Source organism: Tenrec ecaudatus, chromosome 4, assembly GCF_050624435.1.
Source record: "Tenrec ecaudatus isolate mTenEca1 chromosome 4, mTenEca1.hap1, whole genome shotgun sequence".
In the NCBI taxonomy this organism is placed as follows: domain Eukaryota; kingdom Metazoa; phylum Chordata; class Mammalia; order Afrosoricida; family Tenrecidae; genus Tenrec; species Tenrec ecaudatus.
Genome location: NC_134533.1, coordinates 86,911,113 through 86,936,916, shown reverse-complemented (window position 1 = coordinate 86,936,916; position 25,804 = coordinate 86,911,113). Strand labels below are relative to the sequence as shown.

At 43.9% G+C, this 25,804-nt stretch overlaps 1 protein-coding gene across 1 annotated transcript; it reads right to left on the bottom strand.

The window, feature by feature from the left end:
* Positions 1–4,295: 4,295 nt before the first annotated feature.
* On the bottom strand, positions 4,296–5,384 carry LOC142445944 (upstream-binding factor 1-like protein 1). Its single transcript, XM_075547794.1, has one exon. It carries the CDS (start codon positions 5,382–5,384, stop codon positions 4,296–4,298), a length of 1,089 nt encoding a protein of 362 aa, XP_075403909.1.
* Between the last annotated feature and the right edge of the window lie 20,420 nt (positions 5,385–25,804).

The following is a 25,804-nucleotide window of genomic DNA, read 5'->3' as shown; positions in this document are numbered from 1 at the left end:
ATTCATAAAGTCAGCAACAAAAATGCACCATTTCACAGGCTCAAAATTTTCTCTTCATCTGGTCAGATTCTGGTCAACTCAATGTGGACCACCTCGCTTAGCCTCACCGAGGAGTTCATTATTGGCCTTGCCTTTAGACCATGGATTTATCATAAATTCTCAACAACCCTCGCCCCGTTTTGCTAGGTCTTGAATTTCCGACCAGTCACCCCACGCTCATCTTCCCCTCTAGTGCCTGTAAAACAAGTCCGTGCGTGTCAGTGGCCAGACACAATATTGCTGCATTTCTCTCACGTCCACTCAACAAGTGGATCCAGGTGGTCACCTAGCAAGCATTTCAGGCTGCCACAGGCTCACTTTAACATTCAGTCTTAGAAAGGACTTTTCTTCATCATTCCAGATTTCCCCCCAGCTTCTGTTAGAATGCACTAGTTCAAAATTGCAATATCCAACGTTCCTTTTTTTTCTCCCTTCAATCTGTCAGTCTTGCCTCCTAGGCAAGTCTCTTCACCATCAAATGCCCTGAACACACAAGACATTGGGTTGGGCTTATCTTTGCAGAGCCTTCTTTGAAGGTATGTCCTAAACCCATTTAAAGCTCAAATTTTAATGGCTCAAGGCAAGTAGGCTTGCAGACTCTCTATTTCATACTTTCTAATAATAATATTCTCAATAAAATAAACAGAAGAAATCAGTATAAACAAAGTAAATTCAGATCCTAGCCTCAATTCTTTAAACAGGCAAGTTCAATACTTATTTAGCTTATCTTAATCCTTATTTGTTCTATTTAATAAATATATGGAATTAGACCTCTGAGAGCATCAGCCAGAAAGTCAGTTGAAAGTATCAAATCTATTCTTCAGGTGGTCTACAACTGAACATTTTATACAGTAAAGTTTTACTTTGTCCCTTTTTGTCCCTTATGGACTTTCACTGACCCAGTTAGGCGGGGGGGGGGGGGGGGCGGGGAGGCGAGCCCCCATGAGGGGCTCTCGCTTCTGGCGCCAAGAAGCGTGGGGAGCCTGGTGCTACACCATTCTTAGACGACCTGCTTCTGGGTCGGGGTTTCGTACGTAGCAGAGCAGCTCCCTCGCTGCGATCTATTGAAAGTCAGCCCTCGACACAAGGGTTTGTATATAAAAAACAAACAAACAACCAAAAAAAGAATAATAAAAAAAACCCTAATAAACAAAACTTTTAAATACCTCCAGATTATTCATCCATTGGACCTAAACATTTACCTGACTGCCTGAAATAAAATTTTCAAAGAAGAAAGAAAAATGAATTTGGAGTTTTGGAGTCTTTAATAACAAATAAGTTCACTTCAAATATATAAAAAAGTGATATGAAAATTAGAAATTGTCTAGGTGCATGTCAACTGAGAATGTGTAAAACAGAGAGCAAAGAAGTGCCTGAAAAATATGTTCTGTAATTTATTGTGGTGACTCCTGAACCAATTTTCTTTTTAGGATGGAAGGATTCCATTAAACAAAATGCAAAGTAAACGCCAAGAAAATGATATTTAAAATTACAAAAAGAAAAATTTCCAGCAAAATAGTTCTTCTATTCAAAATAATTTAAAGACTCAGACACATTTATATCCATTTTAATTGTTGCAAAAAGGTGAAAAGAACACTAGTGTCCATTAAGAGACAAATTTTTGGATCAAGAAAGTGGAGTGTGTGATGAATATTTTATTAAACCTCAGAGAGAAATGAATTCTTGAGACGAGATACAGAATGAATGGACCATGAGAGCATGCTCAGTGTAGTAATCCTAGCACAAAAGGAGAAGTACCCGTGTTCCCAGTGCTAAAACATCCCTATAACCAAACCCATGGATCCAAGGATGATGTCCGGCTAGTTCTGGAATGTGGATTTTTAGTCTATTCGCTTGGTGTAGCACCTCCAGTGAGCTCTCTGCCATTTCTGGAGACAGGTGTGTGGGAGGACCCCTCCCTTCTCTGCTTTATCTCGGCTCTAAAGGCAGTAGCTACTCCATAGAGTTACTGTCATATATTTTTAAGTTTTTTCCATTTGTTCCAAAATAATCTTTTTGTTCCAATGCTGCCATAATGGAAAAGTAATTACATGATTTTACCTTGTGCACCTTACTGCATGAACTCTCTCCCGCTTGAATGGACCCTGCTATGATGCTTCGTGTGTGCAACAGAAAAAAGCTGCAGATTAAGAGGGGAATGCTCGTACACAGTTTCAATCGACTGACTTTAGTCTGTCTGTGTATATATACATAAATCTTTTTTTTATATGTGTATGCCTTAAAGTTCATTGTGAGCAGTACCAGGTTACGCATTTTTTTCAGAACGTGTTCTTTTTTCAATAGAAGATTCGAAATGCACATTCAGTCCATCAGTCAAGTGACCAGAATTTGCAATGTGATTGGAGCATTCAGAGGAGCAGTGGAACCAGGGAAATCAATCATTGTTTCAAAGCCATTGAAGGAACAATGCTTCCCTGACAGACACTGCTATGAAGGGAAAGCCACTCTTTATCCTGATGAATTTAACAGAACTATAAAATACACAACACAAGATAAGCTTCTTAAAAGAAGTAATAAATTGATTTTTATTGTGAAGATAACGTATCCATTGTGACAAGTGATGTGTAGACAAGAACACTAAATATTGAGACAAGATTAGTCACATGCCCAAGGTGTATTGTTAACCCTCAACTAAACAATCCATTGAGGAAACGTCCAGGCAAATTCAGTGCCACGAGGCCAACTCAAGCAGGCAGAGTGGCGATCAGGGTCCACGCTGGGGGATGGAGCCCTTCAGGGGACCTGTGTTCAGGCAGGCCACTTAGCCACCAGTCAGGGAGCTCGCAGAGCCTGGTGCTTGGGTCCACAATGGAAAGTGAGCAGCTCAGGGGACCTGTGTGCAGGTCGATCACAGGAGATAGTCACAGGCACGAGTCATGCACAGACCACCCAGGCTTGTCGGTGGCGCACTAGGATTAAGATATTTGTGGGGGTGGGTGACGCAGGTCACAGGGGAACAAGGAGGGAAGGACTCTCTGGGCCCCCAGAGTCAAGCAGCCCCTGGTTGTGCTACAGCATTAGGAAACAACAGGGGCCATGGTGCTTACGTCTCTAGTGTAGGGGAATCCCTGGGGGACGTGTGGTGGGAAACACAGGCATGCCAACTGTGGGGAAACCACTAGAAGGTCTTCAAGGTGTCCAAGACCAGGGCTAGGTCTGAATGTCCCCCTGATCTGCAAATCTGGTGACTACTCATAATGAGCCACAGAAGCATGTCCCTACATGGAGGAAATCTTCATGAAAGACCCCCCGATTTCCAATTTCCAATACATGTTTCTAGCTGCTTCATCTTGTTTTGAGTCATGTCCCATTAGTAATGAAGGTCCCATTAGTAAACGAAGGTCCCAAATACTCCACTCCCACACTTTACTCAATGTCCACCAACCTGCCCGATGCTACTTTGAAAAGGCAGTTCTACTTAACCACAGTTGGAGTTCTTTCCAACCTGGAAACTCATTTTCGAACAACGCTCTGCTCCTCTCATTAGGCTCTCCAGATCTGACCGTGCTCCCATCTGTCCAGAGAGATTTCCGTGGCTCATTCCTCAGAAGAGGACGGCCTGTTCCTGCTTCATTGCCTGTTCCTAGCCTGGAAGCTGGCTGAAACCTGTCCATTTTGGGAGATGCTCCTGGTGTTTGAGATCTGTGACATAACTTCCAGCATCACGGCAACATGCAAGTCAGCACAGCTAGAGAAGCTGACAGACAAATGAAATTCATAGTGGCAGTCTTGAAAATCTCAGGGGCAGCTCTCCTCTGCTCTTCAGTAGGCATCAACAAGATGGCATGGAGTGGAGTTGTGTCCAAATGACTCAAGAAAATGCAGTAGGTGCGGAAACTTGTTATTTAATCACAAAGACAAATCCGTTCATGAAGTATGAGAATAAATGGTGAGCCAGGAAAACGTGCTCAGTGAAATAAGTCTGAGAAAAAAGGACAAAGAGCCATGTTCCCAAAGCTGAGACATCCTAATCCTCCAACCCGCCAGTGCAAACGCTACATGACGGACGGCAATGCACAGGAATACAGAGTTCTCTGAAAAGGCATAGGACAAATGTCTGTGACCACGCATGTCCAACAGCGAACCAGTGGGTGAAGCACGCCAGCACCGCTTCTCATTTCAGTAAGACACCGTCCATGAACAGCGCCTCCCACTGCCACGTCATCTAATTGCTTATTCCAGGACTCTATCTGCTCAGGATGATAATTGGAGGATGATTAGCTGGAGGATGAGCTTCAACCCGCACTGGAGGTGGTGGATGAATCTCTGGCTGGAACCAGCACTCCCTGCTTGTGTTCAGGCTCCCCTTTCATCCTCTTCACTGATGCAGACTCCAGAGCCTCTGGAGACAGCCTTTTAAATGTGGGGGTTGGGCTTCCTAACATGCTCATTTCCTTACCCTTCCCATAGCCTGCCTTTCTGAATGCTGCGTATGACTGAGGAGAGAGGCTCTTCAGCCAGAGAGCTAGGTCTATCTTATACTGTTTCTGCACGGCCTGAGCCAGCTTCTTATAGTGGTCCTTCTGGCTCTGGGGGATAGGCTGCCAGAGCCTGCCAATCTCCACCATGCGCTCCCTGGGTGGCACATGTTTCAGCTTCTCACTGGACCACAAATCCTGGTAGAATTTGTGGTATCCATTCATAGGGGGCTTCTTGGGCTCTCCACAGACTGTCATGTGCATGGAGAGGTGATCTGTTTCCAGAGAGGACTTCCTTTCTTTCCTATTTCCTTGAGCAGTCATTTGAAGCTGTGGCCTCTTGGGGACATGATTTCTTTTGGAAGTGTGCTTCAGATGAGTTGTTGGTTTGAGTTGAGACAGCTTGAACTGAGACAGCTTCTCTTTATATATTTTTTTCTCCTCTTGGAAATCTTGACGATATTTCTGCTTCACTTCTTCTGGAAGCTCTTTATATTTCTTCGCTAGAAGTTTAGTCAACTCCACGCTGCTTAGCTTAGGGTACCGTTGAGTATACTGGGAATGATTCTCCTTGTAGAAACGGATATAAGCCGACAAGGGCTTCTTGGGTAAGTCTGGATGCTTCATCACCTCTTTCTTCCTCAAGGGGTTTTGAGCATGTTGCTGAGCTTCTAGGACTAATTCTGTCAAAGTCCGCGACTTCCTCAGGTTGTCAGAAATCTCCAACCATTTGTGTTTGCACATTTCCCCAGAAAAGTCTTTGAAAGCTACCCTTTCCCAGTTCATGGTCTTCAGGGTTTTGTGGAAAGACTTGTTGTCATTCGGTGGGACATCGTTCTTTATGCGCTCCAGCAGCGTCTGGATGTCTGCTTCCGACCAGCGGTCTTGGCCTGTTGGCAGGGGCATGGTTAGGGCTCTGGACCAGTGGATGGGCAATCCCAGCTGGTGAGAATCCTTCTTTTTCTGAAGGTGCAGCCAGGGAGTTAGTCCTTGAGATTCCACTGGGAGTATGATGCCAGTGTTCTGAAGAGAAAACGAACAAGAGTAACTCTCATTCTGGAACAATCTGCAAAATCAACCACAGTTTGCTTGTAGCATGTACCTTGGGTAATAGAAATGAACCATAAGGGTATGCTTATAAGTTACTCATACTTTGAATTAACCATTAGGTTCAGCTTCCCTAGCTGCATCTGTATTGATTCCTATTGCTGACTCTGACTTCTAAAACACACTAGCCACCTCTCTCCCCTCCCCCAACCCAGTTCAATAGTTGTCAAGTGAAGATTGGCCTTTTAATCAAGATGAGTGAGTTATAGGAGAGTTGGTGGGGTGTAAATACGCTATGAGAAAATTACAATGTAAAGAGAACTGACTTTAAGGAACTTAGTTGAAAGTCACAGCATCCTGAAGGTGGGTGCATTGCTACTTGGGTTTATGAAGTGTTAGCTAAGCTTGGATTAGCCTGGATTCTTCCAAGAAAAAATTTAATTCACACTTGCCAGTTCCAGGATGGGATGCTATGTGAGTGTGGTCATAGATTGGAATGAGTCCGGGAGGTTTCATTAGCTTTGCAATGATTGACAGGTGTAGGGGCTAGCTCCCTTCAACAGCTGGATTTGGATGCTGTGTGTATGGTTGCTTAGCTCCTGGTCAATTTCCTCCTGAGAACAGCCTGGTCTTTAATACAAGCTTTGGATCCAGCAACCTGAGAGCTTCCCTGATATCCATTTTTATAACCTCTCTAGCTATATTGGTCAGGAGAAATCTCCAAGTTACATTCCAGCCTTGACTTGGAGTGGACGAACCACTTCTATATTGTTATGTGGTCTATCTGGATAAAAATATATCTACATACAGAAGAATGAGGCTATAACAATATTACTGGGGAAATCATGGTATAAAGTACTTTATTTTCTAGACCATGCAGAATCACAGTCTCCCTAGAGAACTCAGGGAATCAAAATTATATATTTTTTAATTCAAAGTATTTTGGAAATTGTTATAGTTGTATCTCAAAATATGAAAATAAACTGATTTAGATTTCATTTAGGCCCAGCCAGGAATATAAAGGCTTTGTGATGAGCCATATTGACTCCTTATTAAAAATAGGAAAGATGCAAAGGAAATTATTTAACTTTATAAAATTTATCTGCTAAATATTTCTCATCTTTAACTTTCAATGAAAGGTCTACCTGATTTTGGAAACCTTTTCAAAATATCCTACACTTTAAAATATTTTTAAAAAAACTCCAATGTTTTTGTGTGAACCGCATTTCATTGTGCTTTCTAGTATAGAGGACAAATCAACTTGAAAAGTAAACAGTCACATTGGATTCTTTCTACATTTCTATTTCTAATTTACATAATCAGTTACAAAAATAATTTATGAGCATAGAATAAAAAGTAGTAAAATAAATTTTCAAAGACTTGAATGTATCAGGGTGGAATATCTACGATTGCATTTCTACATAATGTTGCTTCAATACCTAAAATTTTCCAAACAAAAAGCCACACAGGCAGTACTCACTAAATCGGGTCAGCAAAAGAAAAGCAATCATTGCTTCTTAGCAACTATAGCTAATGTAGAAGCTGAGAGACCTGACAATCTCCCAAGAAAAGAATCAGGTAATCTGTTCTGTAAGGAGGAATTAGTGTATTTAAGAATCAGTGTTTCTCCACTTTTCTTTTTTTACATTTTATTAGGGACCCATACAACTCTTATCACCATCCATACATATACATACATCAATTGTAAAAAGCACATCCATACATTCCCTGCCTCAATCATTCTCAAGGCAATTGCTCTCCACTTAAGCCCCTTGCATCAGGTCCTCTTTAGGGCAAAGACTGTACAGATGTGCTTTATACAATTGATGTATGTATATGTATGAACTGTGATAAGAATTGTATGAGCCCCTAATAAATTGTTAAAACAAAATAAATAAATAAATAAATACTATGAAAAAAAAAAAGAATCAGCGTGAGAACACGCAACAATAAACTTTATATAAAATAAAGCCCTAGTTTTAATTGAATTGTGAAAAGGGGGGAAAAATCCTCACTGAAATTTACTGCGCACATATGCTCAAGTCAATGTCATGAAATTGACTCTATCTAATGAAGACCCTGTAGGAGCCGGGCCTTGGGATCTCTGGAATTCATTTTTAAGGGGTAGAAATGGTTATCTATTGAGAGTGGAGCTGCACAAGAACGGCACACCCTCATCATGGGTTAGAAATGCAACTGAGAATCGCCAGTGCTTTGTTAGAGTTATGCCGAACTTAAACCCATTGTGTCACTTGCAACAACAAGCCATCGTGTTTCCAACTATGAGGCAGGAATACTTTAGGAGAGCGTATCACCTCATCTTGCACCAAGAGATGGGCTGTGGGGTTTAAAAGCTAACCCAAAGGTTTATAAATGACTCTAAATCAAGAGGGGCATCTACGCAATTCAAGTTTATATCTAAGTCAGAAGTGACTCAATCATATAGAGCTAAATTTAGTTCTTTGAAATAAAGGATATGAGGTCAAAAAAGTAGGGGCATGAGGGATCTGAAGTGAGGGAGAAGCAAGCTAGCATTCCCACAGAGCCACATAAAACTGAAAGACATTCTTAACATTAATGGCCTCAAATTTGAGTGCTCACCTGAAGACGTTGCCAAGAGATCCTTCAGTGTGCGCTGCAGAACTGGAGCATCAGAAGTCAGCTCAGGAACCAGGGTCTCCAGGGACTAGAGCAGTAGATTTCAGAAGACTATGCACTCAGTGCAGTTGTGTGCAAGGTGTGGACCTCCTGGGGAAGATGGTATTAGGTTCCCATGTGCCCTGTGTTTGGCCCCTGGAGACCACATAATTTCCTCCCCTGGGTTTACACAAAAAGGCCTTGCCATAAACTCTAAAATACACCATGGTTTTTCTTTCAAACAAAGGGTTATCTTAAATTAACTCTTCTGTTAATGCAGTCAGGAGGGATTACATTTGCATCTGCATCCACAGTAACCTATTTCTTTTGTTTTCAAATGGGAAAGAGTAATAAACCAAGTCAAGCTAAAAGTCTACTTAGGGAAATTTCACAAAGGTATTAGACTAAACAATATGAATTTCTACTTCTTAAGTAGACTGTCCTGTGAGTCTGAACGGAGGGATTTCTGACAGGTTTTTAAATGGTTCATGACTCACGCAGTTTGGGACTGAAACCACTTCCAAGTCCATGGCTGGGACTCAGGCTAGAGGCTTTCCTGACTGTTGCAGTCACGTTTCATGAAAGGTCATGGGCAGGTTAGAGGACTGCCATTTGTAACACAGGAGTCCTGGTGCATCGTGGGTAGGACTTGGCCTAACAACCACCAGGTTTATAATTGCAACCACCAGCTCTTCTGAGGGAGAAATCCTGGGCTCCAGACTCCAGTCAAGCCTTACTCACAGGGCTATTGGTAGCCTATCCTATGGGGTAAACATGGGTCAGTATCGACTCCTTGGTAATTAGGTACCTTTCGTTCCTTGACCCAGGGCACATGGAATAACAAGAGGAGACTCATGAAGGGTCTTATTAAGGGAGAAGTAAACCAGCATTCCCACAGAGCCACACGAAACTGAAAGACGTTCTTAACATTAATGGCCTGAAACTTCAGTGCTCACCTAAAGACGTTGCCGAGAGTTCCTTCAGTGTGTGCTGCAGAACTGGAGCATAGGTGGAGCATAGGTCAGCACAGGAACCAGGACTCCAGGGACAGGAGCAGTAGATTTCAGACCAGTTGGCACTCAGTGCATTTGTCTGCAAGGTGTGGCCGTCCTGGAGAAGATGGTATTAAGTTCCCAGGTGCCCTGTGATTGGACACTGGAGACCACACCCTTTCCTCCCCTATGTTTACACAATAGGCCTTTCCATTGTTTCTAAGGTAAACCATGTTATTTCTTTCAAACAAAGGGTTATCTTAAATAAAGGGTTAATGCAGTCAAGAGTGCTCACAGTTGCATTTGCGTCCATGGTAACCCATTTCCTTTGTTTTCAAATGGGAAAGAGTAAGAAAACAAGGGAAAATAAGTGTCTACCAAAGGAAATTTCACAAAAATGTTAGAACACCAATCACTGCTTCTAAGCAACTATGGCTAATTAAGAGGCTGAAAGACCTGATAATCCACCAAGCAAAGAATTAGGTATTCTGTTCTGTAAGGTGTAATTACTCTGTTTAAGGATCAGTATGAGATCATGCAAAAAAAACCCCTGTAAAAATAACATATTACTGCCCTAGTTTAACAATGGGTTGGGGGATAAAAGAAAACGGAAAGTTGTCAAGTCAACGTCATGAGGTTGGCTTATGTAATGAAGATCCTACAGTAGCTCGGGCCCTGGGATTTCTGAAGTTTATTTTTAAAGAGGTGGAAATGGTTATCTATTTGGAGTGAAGCTGTAGGAGACCTGGACACACTGATCATAGGTCAGGAATACAAATAGTAATGACCAGTGATCTTCTAGATAGACTTTAAACCCAAACCCATTGTGTCACTTCCAACAAAAACCAATCTTTTCCGGAATTATGAGGCTGTAACTCTTTAGGGGAGCATATCACCTCATCTATCCTCAATTGCTGGGCTGCTGCAGTTAAAGTGAATGCAAGTGTTTACAGATGAACTCTTAAACAAGAGAGGCAGCTACAATCCTTAAGTCTACATCCGAAGCCAGAACTGAATCAATGGTAATAAGGTAAACTAGTTCCTTGAAAAAGGCTATGAGGTCAACAGAGGAGCTCCATGAAGGATCATTAGTAGGGGAAAAGTAAGCCAGCTTTCCCACAGAGCCACACGTAACTGAGAATTTCTTAGCATTAAATGACTCGAATTTGAGTGCTCACCTGAAGACGTTGACAAGAGTTTCTTCAGTGTGCGCTGCAGAACTGGAGCATCAGAGGTCAGCGCAGGAACCAGGTCCGCCAAGGACTGAAGCAGTAGATTTCAGACCTTGCAGTCAGTGGAGTTCTGGGCAAGCTGTAGCCCTCCTGGGGAAGATAGGATTAGGTTCCAGGGTGCCCTCTGATTGGACCCTGGGGACCACACCCTTTCCCTCCCATTGTAACACAAACAGGCCTTGCCATTGGCTCTAAAGGAAACCATGGAATTTCTTCCAAACACAGAGCTCTCTTAAATGGCTGCTCCAATCCCCTGGGGCAGTCAGGAGTGAATAAGGTTGCATTTGCATGAGCAGTAAACAATTTCCTTTGCTTTCAAGGGAAAAGTGTGGTAAAACAAGATGAATGTCTAGTTGAGGGAAATTCCACCAGCCTCCCAGACATCAGACTATCATTTTCACTTCATCCAGAGAAGTTCCCTCACTGGTGGTCTTTGGGTCATGAAAGCCGGCTTTGGGTAAAAGCCTGTATGCTCTCCAGAAAGCCCAAGCCAGATGGGACCTCATCTGTCACTTAAAAAGGGCTCTTCTGTGGCAGAGTCATGAGCATTGTATTTAGCTTCCATGGAAGAGGGCAAACCTGTACCTTTCACTTCTAAATCCATAACCTGGAAAGAGGCGACCTGTGTGTCTGTATGAAGTCATTGTGCTGGAGCACAGAAGTGTCCTTCTGAAGCAGAGCTGCCTGCTAATTGGAACCCCAGGTCCTTGTGCTAGTCGCCGACCAGTGACCAACTATGCTGCGCGGCCTCTCTCTGGGGATATACCAATCCAGAACCCACTGCCACTGAGTCACTTCCAACTCACATCCACCCTGTATGGAGCTGTGAGGCTGTAAATCTATAGGGGAGCAGCTCACCTCATTGCTCCCTTCGATGGACTGGTGGATTTAGAAGCCGATCCAAAGGGCTACAGTACAACTCTCACCCAACTCAGCGATTTAAACCTCCTAGGTCCTATCCGGAAGTCAAAGTTAAATCTCATCCCCTTTCCTAATGCTGTGTCCCTTTAATATTGTTCCTCATGTTGTGGTGATCCCCCCAGCCATAAAATTATTTTCGTTGCTACTTCATAACTGTAATTTTCTCCTGTTACGAATCCGAATGTAAATATCTGATATGCAGGATATATTATCCTTATTACACATTGAACATAGTTAATGCATAATGATTAATCATGAAAACAATATGTAATGATATATTGTGAAATATTTATTTCTAATTCCAAATAAATGAAATTTTGTCTTAAGGCTTGGCATAGCATGGGTAACAGTCTTCAAGCCAGGTACTCATAGGTGGGCATATCTGCATGTGGGTGAACCTGGCTGGAGATGGCTAGAGGAGTGGCATCTCAGTTGCCAAGACCATCAGAAATGTGTTGTCCTATGGTCTTCGGCGGCCACTGTGAAAGGGTCATTCAGCCCCCAAAGGGTTCACGACCCACAGGTTGAGAACAGCTGCAATAGTGGCCTGTGACCCAAAAGGACCCGATCTAGCATTTCTAAGGCATTGTCCATCTATCTCCAGTAGACAGCCACATGTGTTTGTACAGATAACAGGTTCCTAACTGGTTCTGGCTCAGACAGTTATGGAGTCAAGGAAGTTCCAAGTCCATGGCTGGATATCAGGCTCAAGGTTTTCCTGACTGCTGTAGTCAGGGTTTCATGAAATGTCATGGGCAGGTTACATGACTGCCACTTGTAACAGAGGAGTCCTGGTAGCAGAGTGGTCAGGACTCGGGCTGATAACCAGCAGGTCCACAGCTGGGGACCAGCAGCTCTTCCGCGGGAGACATCCTTGGCTTTGTACTCCAGCCAAGGCTTTCTGCCTCGGAAGCTCACAGGGGCATCTGTAGTCAGTCCTATGGGGTGGCCACAGGTCAGAATCGACTCCATAGTAATTGAGTAAGTTGAGTTTCTTGACAAGGAGGTTACCAGAGGAGGCCCGTGGAGGATCTCGAGCAAGAGAGAAGCAAACCAGCTTCCCCACAGAGCCACACAGAACGGCAAAAGTTTCCTACCACTAATGGCCTAGAATGTGTGTGCTCACCTGAAGGCTCTGGCAAGCGTTCCTTCTAGTGGACCGCAGCTTTGGAGGTCAGCGCAGGCACCAGGTCCGCCAGGGATGGGAGCCAGAGATTTCAGACCTTGCGGTCAGCCAGTTCTGTGAACACTGAGGCTCCTCTGGGGAAGATGGCATTAGGTTCCAGGGTGCCCTGTGATTGGACCCTGGAGTCCACACCCTTTCCCTCCCAGTGCTTACACAAATAGGGCTTTCCCATTGGCTCTAAAGTAAGCCAGGGGATTTCTTCCAAACAAAGGGTTATCTGAAATGGCTGATCCAGGTCCCTGGGGCAGTCAAGAGTGGATTAAGTTTGCATTTGCATGAGCAGTGAATGATTTATTTTGTGTGCAAGGGAAGGGTGTGGTACAACAAGATCTATGTCTAGCTGAGGGAAATTCCACAAGCCTCCCAGACATCAGACTATCATTTTCACTTCATCCAGAGAAGGAGCTCCCTCACTGGTGGTCTTTGGGTGGCCATGTGACAGTCACGAAAGCCGGTATGCTCTCCAGAAAGCCCAAGCCAGATGGGACCTCATCTGTCACTTAAAAAGGGCTCTTCTGTGGCAGAGTCGTGAGCATTGTATTTAGCTTCCATGGAAGATAGCAAACCTGAACCTTTAACTTCTAAATCCGTTAACTCAGAACGAGGTGACCTTTGTGTCCTTATGAAGTCATTGTGCTGGAGCACAGAAGCGTCCTTCTGAAGCAGAGCTGCCTGCGAGTTGGAACCCCAGGTCCTTGCATTAGTCACCCAAACAGTGACCAACTATACTGTGTGGCCTCTCTCTAGGGATATACCAATCCAGAACCCACTGTCACTGTGTCACCTCCAACCCGCATCCACCCTGTATGGAGCTGTGAGGCTGTCAATCTATAGGGGAGCAGCTCACCTCATTGCTCCCCTCCTGTAGACCGGTGGGTTTAGAAGCCTATCTAAAGGGCTACAGTACAACTCTCACCCAACTCAGCCATCTAAGCTTCCTAGGTCCGTATCCGGAAGTCAATCCAAACTCACCCTTAGTGGATTGTGACTCCAAAGGACCCGATCATGTGTTTCTAAGGCTTAGTGCATCTTTCTCCAGTAGAGAGCCACATGAGTTTGCACAAAAACCAGGTTTCTGTTTCTCATCGGTTTGTGGCTCAGACAGTTTTTGGAGTGAAACAAGGTTCAAGTCCAGGGCCAGGTATCACACTAGAGGCTTTCCTGACTGTTGTACAGTCCTGAAGCCAGTTACACTTTCCTTGGGAGTGAAGGTGCAGAGTTTGGCCTGTCAATCAGGAGCTAACCAATGAGACCTCTCTGTGGGCATGTCCTTCCCCTGACGATTCTGGAAAAACTCTAGGATTTCCTCCTTGGAGGCCGAAGACACTGTCTTTGTCTGTTTACTCCCTTGGAGAGTCTCTACTGAGAAGACTGAATCCCTGTGAGTTATCCCCGAGGAGAAGCCACTGCACCTACCCTGATGCATGGACCTACCCTGATGCAGCCCTGGGCGCTAACGAAGCCACGTGGAGACCCCTGCCAGCCCTGAGATGCTTACATCGCCACTGGGTCCAAAGACTTACTATGCACTGGCCTTGATCCTCCTGGATTTGGCATCATTCAATGTGTTTTGTGAGTGAGTACAGGACTTTATAAATTGGTATCAGACATATGGGCTAATATCAGACTTATGGATTTGTACTGGATTGGGTTGGGATGCTTTCCTTTTTTGAGGGGGCGGGGGCGGGTGCTTTCTTAATGTATATTACCCTTTTTATAAAACTCTTTCTCTTTTTTAAAAAAAATATTTTATTAGGGAAGACTCTTTTTTGTTGTTTGTTTTTGTGATTCATCACTATGCTTTAATGATGTTCAATTGGTAGCAATGAAAATACATCCTGCAGATCAGATATTTACATGACAATTCATAAGAGTAACAAAATTACAGTCATGAAGTAGCAATGAAAACAATTTGATGGTTGGGGTGGTCACCATCACCTGAGGAACTGTATGAAAGGGTCACAGCATTAGGAAGGTGGAGACACACTGACCTACAGAAAGGCCCCTTCACACCAGGATCTGAAATGCTAAATGCCATTCTCTGCTGCTCTTCACCCCAGTGAGGTTAGTGAGACGCTTCAAGTCACCCCATACATTTTTCTACAAGGGACTTCCAGGTCAGTCCCGGGGGAGGGTAATTGGCCAGGGACTCTCAGTACTGGAAGGATGGGGCAGTGTGTGGAGTGACTTGTACTGAGCTTGACTCTGACCACGCCCCCTCTCCTGGCCCCTCCCACAGGCACAGGTGGCAATTAAAAAAAACCAGGCCACACCTCCTACCTTGGAGCAGATGACTCCAGCAACGGCACATGTTACCGAGTGAAAACTGCCACATAGTTCTTTCTTGGCTGTCACCCTTATGGAAGATTGCCAGGCCTTGCTTCCGTGGCTGGGTGGGACTGAGCCACCACCCCTGACCTTCTCTTTCCTGCTACTGTTATGAGGGGCCATCGGGTCAGTCCCAACACACAGCCACGCGTCAAGGAGAACGTCAGCTGCCTTGTCCTGCCGTCCCCTCGCTTTGTCGTCACGATTGAGCTCTTTCTTTCCCCATTCTCGGCCTTCAATCTGCGTGCACCAACTCTCGCCCACAGATTGACGCAGCAATGGGTTACACACTAAAAGGCATGGCACGGGGGAAGGGACAGGAGATGGTATCCGGGGCTTAATACCTCTGGGCATCCCTGCCCTCGGGGCCTCTGCGTTCAAAAGGGCCAGGTGGAAGGCCCTGCAGAAATGGGGGAGGACTCACTATGCTCATTAGACCATGAAGCCTCCTTCCCCATCTTTGTTTTTGATCCAAACCAGTTCCCAGCATTCTACCGAGCTGAGGACACGCTGTTCCAGAAATCCCCTAATTCTCAATGTCAGGACGAGGACCTAGTTCCTCCTTCCCAAGGCCACCCTCTTCTGAGGAAGCAAGCGCTGAGCGGTTGTCTTCGGCTTGGTTTTTACGTGACATACTCTGTCCCTCAGGTAAGGTTGGGGACACCCTCCTGCCCTTCACCAGCTGTCGAACAGCGGGGCTTGCCCACGTCACTGAAAGCTTTCACAGTCCAGAAACAGATTCACAGCGCCGCTGCCTCCTGTGCCGTGTTCATGTCACCGCCGTCTCCACTCCTTACCACGTGTCTCACCGTTCATGAGGGAGCCCTGGTGGTGTAGTCAGTTACCAGTTGGGCTACTAACTACAAGGTCGGCAGTTTGAAACCACCAGTTGCTCTTCAGGAGAAAGATGAGGCTTTCTGCTTCCGTAAAGAGTTACAGTCTCAGCAGCCCACGGGGACAGGTTCATCCTATCCCGTAGAGTTGGAATTGACTTGATGGTGGTGAGTTTTGTTTGTTTGCTCGTTTTTTAACCTTGGATTCGACATGAGTCACTTTCCTGATACTATCCGTCTGGAGAAAATCGGGGTCTTTGCCTGGGCAGGAGCTGGAGAAAGCACTTAGTCGTCTTTGAAAGCTCACCCCAGGCACCGTGTCCCTGTCCTCCGCAGCTCTGCCAAGGTCTCCGCCAGCACCTGTGCCATTAGCAACGTCTAACTCAATGCCGCGAGCTATTGATTGATCTTGTGAATCATTTGTGCTGCGGCCATGGGTCCTTCTCTATTAACTGCTTTCTGCCCAGTCCACTGGCCCCAAGACACTCCCAGGGGACACGCAGCAAGGCCACTTAGAGGACGTGAGAAAGGGGCGCAGGGCCCACTCCCTTTGTGAGCACAGCTCTGGGTATGGCCTGCCAGTCTTGGGGTACTACCACTCACTGCTCTACTTGCACTTTTAAGTTTTGAAGCAACGAATGATAATGCTGCGCTCGCTGCTCTCACCTTCGTCCGACACGTCGACTCCAACCTGTGTCGTAAGTGTTCGACATGTGACGGAGCACTGTTAGCTCAACCCTTCAGGCCACGAGTGTCCAGCGTGGCCAGGGTATGATGAATTCCCTAGAGCGCAAGCAAGCCTTCCCCATGTCTTCACCTTCGGATGCCTGACTTCGCTTCACCGGGCTGGCTTCACCGGGCTCGCGGTCGGGCGCTGGACCCCGACGGTGCTGGCGAGATGCGCTGCTCTGGGGCCCCTCAGAGCGAGCCCTCCCCGGCCGAGCCCTCCGCTGGCCCTGAGCCGGCTCTTCCTCTTCCTCCGCTGCCGCCCGAAAACTCTTTCTTAGCCTCATATGAATTTCTATGGATTTGCTTCTCTACTCTACCCAGACTGACACAACAAACTTACAAATGATGTGCTCATGAGGGAAATACTTGTAGTAAACTGCTCTCAAAGAGAAGTCAATTATTTGCAACAATGAAAATGCTTTAAAAAAAATCAATCTATTGGGGGCTCTTACAGCTCTCATCCCAATGACTGACTACTACCTTAATAGTTAACATATAAATCTATACACATAGATATATTTCCCTATCGTTATATATAAATATATTTACTTATGTACATGCCTGTATTTAGACCTCTATAAATGCCCTTTGCCACCTAGTTCTTTTCTCTATTTCCTTTTACTTTCCTCTTGTCCTGCTACCACGTTTGGCTTTCATTCAGGTTTCAGTAATTCCTTTTGGCTACATTGCCCTTGATCAAGCCCCACCAGGCATCCCATGCCCTCCTCACCATGGATTTTTGATCACTTGTTGTTCTCTTATCCCTGCGTTTGTTGGTACCCCTTTTCCTTTCCCCCTTCTGCCCTCTCTCCCATTTCCCTGGAGCCATTGGTCATGTTGTTTTCTCCCCCGGATTGTTTATACCTCCTTCTTGCCTAGACAGACAGGAAAGAAACAATAATTTCATTTTTAACCTTACCTCAGTGGGCTCATGTACTTGTCTTTTTGTGCTTGGGTTACTTCGCTTAGCTTAATATCCCCCAGTTTTGTCCATGCAGATATGTGCTTCATGCGTTCATCACTGCTTTTTAGGGATTCATAGACTCCATTGTATATATGTACCAGAGTTTTTTTTACCAGCTTTCCTATCTTAGCACAGCCCCTTCAACTCTTGTTACTTTGTGATTTTTTGAATTCGTATCTTTGAGGGTGTTAGCTAGTATCTCATAGTTGTTTAAAAGTACATATCTTATGGGGCTAATGATCGAGAACCTTTTCTCATCTATTTATTGGCCATTTGGGTTTCTGTACTTGTGAAAACTCTGTTCAGGTCATTTGCCCACCTCCTCAGCGGGCAGTTTTTTTTTCTCTTATTGTAAGTTATCAGAGAATTGTAGATTTTAGTAATAAGGCCTTTGGTCTGGCGTGTCAGTGCTAAATATGTTTCCCACATCCGTGGCTCTCTTATTACTCTCTTGGTGAAGTTTTTGATGTACACGGTGTATATCTTATTTGTCAATTTGTACCTCCTCTGTGTTTATGTCCTTTCCTCTTTCTGATAGCTTATGTATTCTCTGATCCAAAGTTCTCAAGTTTGTCTCAATTGCCTCATTGATGGCCCTAATAGTTTGGGGTTTTAGCTCAAGGTCTGTGATCCACCTTGAGTTTATTCTTGTGCATGGAGTGAGGCAAGGGTCTGCTCCGTTTTTTTTGTAGGTATCCATTTTTTTCCCAGCACCACGTGAGAACATCCACTTCTCATGTGATAATATTTGGGCTATTTTCAAATATCAGTTGTCTGTATGCTGATGAGTTTATTTCTGGGTTCTCAGTTCTTTTCCATTGTTCTGAGTATCTGCCATACCAATACCATGAGGTTTTTACCATCGAGGCTGTCTAATATGTGCCAAAGTCAGGTAGAGCAAGCCCTCCCACTCTGTCCTTCTCTGCTATTTCTGCGCTTTTTCCCTCTGCTATTTCTACGCAACTTCCATATGAAGTTGGTAATCTTTTTTCCCCCAATTCTTTGAAGAAGGATGGTGGTATTCATATTGGGATAGCATTGAACTTATATAGTTACTTGGGCAGAATTGTCATCTTTATTATATTAAGTCTTTCTTGTAATAGTGTTCTGTAGTTTTTTCTTACATTTTTGGGGTTTTTTTTTGGTGTCAGTTATATCCCTAGATATTTCCATTTTTGCTTGGCTCTTGTGAAGGGTACTGCCTTTTTGATCCCCTCTTCTGTGGTCTTGTCCAATAGACTTCTGTTTGTTGATCTTGTCTCCTGCCACTCTGCCATATTCCTTTATCGCTTCCAGCACTCCCCTTATAGAGTTTTTGGGATTTTCCATATATAAAATCATATCATCTGTGAATAATGATAGTTTCCTCTCTTATTTTCCAGATGAATACCTTTGATGTCTTTTCTTTGCCTTATTAGCTAAAATCTCCAGTATGATGTGAAATAAGAGTGGGGACAAAGGGCATCCTTGTCCCTTTTTTCAGAGGGAATGTATTTGTGTTTTTGTCATTGACTACCATGTTTGCTGTTGTTTTTTTTTTATATATAGCTAGTATTATATTGAGGAATTTTCCTTACATTTCTATCTTTTTGAGTGTCTTTAAAAAGGAATGAGTGTTGGATATTGTCTAGTGCTTTTTCCGCATGTATAGATGTTATCATGTGGTTCTTCAAACTTTCCATGTCAAAATGGCGAACATTACTAAAAGTCTTTTGTATGTGGAACCATCCTACATTCATGATATGAATCCCACTTGGTCATGGTGATTTATTTGTTTTATATAATTTTGTATTCTATTGGCCAGTAATTTGTTAAGGATTTTTGCATCAACATTCATTAGGGAAATTGGCTTATAGTTCTTGATTCTTGTGGGATCCTTGCCCGGTTTCTTTATCAGAGTTACACTGACTTCACAGAAAGAGTTTGGGAATTTGCCGTCTTTTTCTGTGTTCTGCAAGAGGTTGTGTAGAATAGGTAACAGTTCTTCCCTGGATGCTTAGTAGAATTATCCTGTGAAACTATCAGGCCCAGGAGATTTTGTTGTTCATAATCCGGTGATAACCTTGTCTATTACTTTTATTGCTATGGGTCTGTTGATATCCTTGATGTCCATCGGGGATAGTCTAGGGAGGGATGGGTGTTCCAAGTATTTGTCCATGTGTTCCTAGGTGTTGAATTCATTGGAGGACAGGCCTTCATAGTACTGTGTAATTATTCTTCACATTTCATTTGAGTCCAGTGTTATGTCTCCTGTTTCATCTTTCATCCTTGCTATTGACATTTTTTGCCCTTCTTTTCTTTGGTTGGGTTTGCCAGTGGGCTGTCAATTCTGTTAATCCTTTCAAAGAACCAACATTTAGCTGCATTAATTTTTTCATAGTTTCCTTGTTTTTCCTCTCATGAATCTCAGCCCTGATTTTTACAAATTATTTAATTATTTTCCTTCTCTCAACAGTGCTTTAAAAAATTACTACCAGGGGCTAATCAGTGACAATATTAATGGAAGACCTTTATTACCCAGGGAGATGATCAATAATACTTCATACCATCCATTGACAAGGAGGTCTCCAAAGGGACTCAAAGGCAGGTAAAAAACAAACGTTGACCCAGGAACGTGTTTTGGGCTTGCAAAAAACAAGCTCTAATTTAAGAACAGTTAATTCTTACATCATATCCCTGCTTTATACTAATCGTCAGGGAGTGAACACAGAAAATATGGGTGTTATAGCAAAGTGTGAGAAGAAATTAGATGGTACCTGGCTATCAGATAAAATAAGGACTGGGATTTTAAGGGCTATTTGAGCTGTCAAGTAAGTCCTCATGGAAGAAGCAAACAAATATCTGTGACTGAAGGCTTTTAAAACAGATAATCTGAAGATGATGGAGGGAATAGTATCAGAGCTTAAACTGTGAGATTCTGGTTTGCAGAAGGTTATGGACGACAGTGGGAGCCCAAGATACATATGTGAGATCGACACAGGAAAGATGTCTGTTGCTAATTCCCCGCTATACATAATAGAGGGATGGAAAGAAACTGGTGAGCAGACAGAGTGCATTGGAGAGTTGATGATAGGAGATCAAACTGATAAACCTGATTTGAATGGTTAAAACCCTTTCTGTAAGCTAAAACACCTGTGTACATTGAAAGAATTCATCAAGAGGGTATAAGAGAGCCCACAGACTGTGAAAACATCTTTAGCAATGACACATCAGATAAAGGTCTTATTACTAAAATCTACAATACTATGCTAGCTTACAATAAGAAAAAAAACTAATTGCTCACAGAGGTGGACAAAAGACCTGAACAGAGTTTCCACAAGGGTAGACATCCAAATGGCCAATAAATATATGACAAGATGTTTCCTATTATTAGCCAGAAGATAAATGTCAATTAAAACAACTATGAGATATCTCTTAATACCCCCAAAGACAGCCCAATTCAAGAAATCAGAAAGTAACAAGTGTTGGAGGGGCTGTTGAGAGATAGGAACTCATTCACTGCTGAAGACCTGTCAGTATGTAACAGCAATAGCTAATATGACATTAAATGGAAAAAAGCTGAAAACATGCTCAACAAATAAGGGAACCCGACAAGGATGTCCCTCCCATATCTCCACTCTTATTCAACATTGTGCCAAGAGTGCTAGCCAGACCCAATAGACACAGCAAGAAATCAAGCGAGTACAACTGGCAAAGAAGAACTGGAACTTTAGCTATTTACAGACGATATAATTTTATATAGAAACAATCCAAAGGTGTCAACATTGTATTGTTGGAAACAATTGAGGAGGTAAGTAGGTAGCAGGATTCAAGAGCCACAAGCAGGAATCAATTGGATTCCTACATACTAGTGATGGGAATATGAAAAAAGACCTCAAGAACACAATAGCCACATGTGTCTGTCTGGGTTTGTCTGTCTGTCTGTCTGTCTATCTATCTATCTATCTATCTATCTATCTATCTATCATTTATAGTTCGGGTTCGAGAGAAACAAATCCAGACACACTTCTCTAAATGGATGAGAAAGCTTTATATCAAAGAGCAGTTGTATGTTGTATGTTGGGAAAACATTTTATACAGTAAAGTTGTATTTTGTCCCTTATGGACTTTTTAAAAAACCCAATAAAACAACATGGCTGGCCCTATTATGAGACATGATGCCCCTCAGTGACTAGGGACGATACAGGGGACAATACCGGAGACACAGTGTGGGAATTGCACCTGACCTGCTCCCACCACACCGAGGCAAAGCACTGGGGGAGTGCAGCGGAACAGCAAGGGAATGGAGTGGCAAGGTCCCCAGGGAATGCTGAAAGTGGACTTTGGGGCCAGGGCATGGTGCCCCAACAGACTGGACTGGAAAACGCTCCTAAGGGGCAGCAAAGGATCCTTGAACGAACTACAAGCCTTTCTTTTGTGAAGTGTTTTGTTCTTTGTCAGTGGTTTGTTTTTGTTGTTTTATTGTCTGGTTGTATACTGTTGCTTTGTTTTCCTCTGTCTTGTTTTCGTGCATGTTAGTGTCTCCACAGGTCTGTCTGAACAGGACAGGCTGGATGAACTATCTTGAGGAAAAACAATAGGACAGACAGTTCCCGGGGAGACAGACAGTTCTGGGTGGGGGAGGGGGAGGAGGGTAAGGAAGTGGTGTTAATAAACACAGGGACAAGGGAACAACATGGGACCCAAAATGGCAGTGAGTGGGGAGTGGCAGGCCTGATGGGGAACGATCAAGGGTAAGGTTGCGTAGAGAAGAGGTATAGCTGTAGCCCAGGTGGGGACGGAGCATGGTGGTGGGGCAGGAGGAAAGTCAAGGGAGATGGAGGAAGGAGCTGGAGGTCAAGGGGCATTTATGGAGGTCTAGACAAAGACATGTACATGCAAACATGTATGTGAGGATGGGGAAATAGATCTAAGTGTCTACATTTATAGGTTTAATATTAAGGTCGTGAAAGGACCTTGGGCCTCTACTCAAGCACTCCCTCAATGCATGAATACTTTCGTTTATTAAATTGGTACTCTATGATGCTCACTCTCCCGACACAACTGCTGAAGCCAAAGTGGGTGAACAAGTAAATGTGGTGAAGAAACTGATGGTGCCCGGCTATCAAAAGATATAGTGACTGGGGTCTTAAAGGCTTGAAGATAAACAAGTGGCCATCTAGCTCAGAAGCAACAAAGCGCACATGGAAGAACACACCAGCCTGTGTGAGCGAGTGATCCCAAAGGGATCAGTTATCAGTCATCGAAGAACAAAAAATCATCATATCATTGGCTGCACACCTCCATGATAGGGTCGCTGAAGACAAATGGGTGCATGAGCAAATGTGGCGAAGAAAGCTGATAGTGCCCGGCTATCAAAAGAGATAGTGTCTGGGGTCTTAAAGGCTTGAAGATAAACAAGCGGCCATCTAGCTCAGAAGCAAAAAAGCCCACATGGAAGAAGCACACCAGCCAGTGCGATCACGAGGTGCCCAAGGGACCAGGTATAAGGCATCATGCAAAAAAAAAAAAAAAGAATATGTGTATGTGTGTATATATATATATAGATGGGTCAGTCAGGGTGCGAGGTAGTACCTATGAAGAGCACAGCTTTCCCCCAGATCCTGGATGCTTCCTCCCCCCAACTACCATGATCCGAATTCTACCTTGCAGGGCTGGATAGGGCAGAGGTTGTACACTGGTACATATGAGGGCTGGAGGCACAGGGAATCCAGGGTGAATGATACCTTCAGGACCAAGGGTGTGAGGGACGATGCTGGGAGAGTGGAGGGTGAGTGGGTTGGAAAGGGGGAACTGATTACAGGGATCCACATGTGACCTCCTCCCTGGGAGAGGGACAGCAGAGAAGGGGGGGGGGGGAAGAGAGACTCCGGATAGAGCAAGATATGACAAAATAATGATGTATAAATTACCAAGGGCACATGAGGGAGGGGTGAATGGGGAGGGTGGGGAAAAAAAAAAGAGGACCTGATGCAAAGGGCTTAAGTGGAGAGCAAATGCTTTGAGAATGATTGGGGTGGGAAATGTATGGATGTGCTTTATACAATTGATGTATGTATATGTATGGATTGTGATAATAGTTGTATGAGCCCCTAATAAAACTTTTAAAACAAACAAAGAAAACCCCAATAAACAAAAATTTTAAATACCTCCAGATTATTCATCCATTGGACCTAAACATTGATCTGAGTGGCTGAAATAAAATTTTTAAAGAAGAAAGAAAAATGAATTTGGAGTTTTGGAGTCTTTAGTAACGAATAAGTTCACTTCGAACATATTAAAAAAGTAATATGAAAATTAGAAATTGTCTATGTGCATGTCAACTGAGAATGTGCAAAACAGGGAGCTAAGAAGTGCCTGAAAAACATGTTCTGTAATTTATTGTGGTGACTACTGAACAAATTTTCTTATTAGGATGGAAGGATTCCATTATACAAAATGCAAAGTAAACGCCAAGAAAATGATATTTAAAATTACAAAAAGAAAAATTTCAAGCAAAATAGTTCTTCTATTCAAAATAATTTAAAGACTCAGACACATTTATATCCATTTTAATTGTTGCAAAAAGGTGAAAAGAACACTAGTGTCCATTAAGAGACAAATTTTTGGATCAAGAAAGTGGAGTGTGTGATGAATATTTTATTAAACCTCAGAGAGAAATGAATTCTTCAGGGACCATGAGAGCATGCTCGGTGTAGTAATCCTAGCACAAAAGGAGAAGTACCCGTGTTCCCAGTGCTGAAGCATCCCGATAACCAAACCCATGGATCCAAGGATGATGTCCGGCTAGTTCTGGAATGTGGATTTTTAGCCTATTCGCTTGGTGTAGCACCTCCAGCGAGCTCTCTGCCATTTCTGGAGACAGGTGTGTGGGAGGACCCCTCCCTTCTCTGCTTTATCTCGGCTCTAAGGGCAGTAGCTGCTCCATAGAGTTACTGTCATATATTTTAACGTTTTTTCCATTTGTTCCAAAATAATCTTTTTGTTCCAATGCTGCCATAATGGAAAAGTAATTACATTATTACCCCTGTGCACCTTACTGCATGAACTCTCTCCCGCTTGAATGGACCCTGCTATGATGCTTCCTGTGTGCAACAGAAAAATGGGCGGGTCAGCACCACCAGCTCAGAGCTGGGAAGGAACTCTGCAAGTGTCCTACAACTTTGCGCCTGACATTAGGGGAAACTGGCACAGAGTGAGAGGACTATTCTACTTTAACTGTGTTTGGGGACACTTGTAGCCGTTAGGCAGGATGGCAGAAAATAAAAACAACTGGAAACAAAGCTGCAGATTAAGAGGGGAATGCTCGTACACAGTTTCAATCGACTGACTTTAGTCTGTCTGTGTATATATACAGAAATCTTTTTTTATATGTGTATGCCTTAAAGTTCATTGTGAGCAGTACCAGGTTACGCATTTTTTCAGAACGTGTTCTTTTTTCAATAGAAAGGTCGAGAAGCATATTCAGTCCATCAGTCAAGTGACCAGAATTTGCAATGTGATTGGAGCATTCAGAGGAGCAGTGGAACCAGGGAAATCAATCATTGTTTCAAAGCCATTGAAGGAACAATGCTTCCCTGACAGACACTGCTATGAAGGAAAAGCCACTCTTTATCCTGATGAATTTAACAGAACTATAAAATACACAACACAAGATAAGCTTCTTAAAAGAAGTAATAAATTGATTTTTATTGTGAAGATAACGTATCCATTGTGACAAGTGATGTGTAGACAAGAACACTAAATATTGAGGCAAGATTAGTCACTTGACCAAGGTGTATTGTTAACCCTCAACTAAACAATCCATTGAGGAAACGTCCAGGCAAATTCAGTGCCACGAGGCCAACTCAAGCAGGCAGAGTGGCGATCAGGGTCCACGCTGGGGGATGGAGCCCTTCAGGGGACCTGTGTACAGGCAGGCCACTTAGCCACCAGTCAGGGAGCTCGCAGAGCCTGGTGCTTGGGTCCACAATGGAAAGTGAGCAGCTCAGGGGACCTGTGTGCAGGTCGATCACAGGAGATAGTCACAGGCACGAGTCATGCACAGACCACCCAGGCTTGTCGGTGGCGCACTAGGATTACGATATTTGTGGGGGTGGGTGACGCAGGTCACAGGGGAACAAGGAGGGAAGGACTCTCTGGGCCCCCAGAGTCAAGCAGCCCCTGGTTGTGCTACAGCATTAGGAAACAACAGGGGCCATGGTGCTTACGTCTCTAGTGTAGGGGAATCCCTGGGGGACGTGTGGTGGGAAACACAGGCATGCCAACTGTGGGGAAACCACTAGAAGGTCTTCAAGGTGTCCAAGACCAGGGCTAGGTCTGAATGTCCCCCTGATCTGCAAATCTGGTGACTACTCGTAATGAGCCACAGAAGCATGTCCCTACATGGAGGAAATCTTCATGAAAGACCCCCCGATTTCCAATTTCCAATACATGTTTCTAGCTGCTTCATCTTGT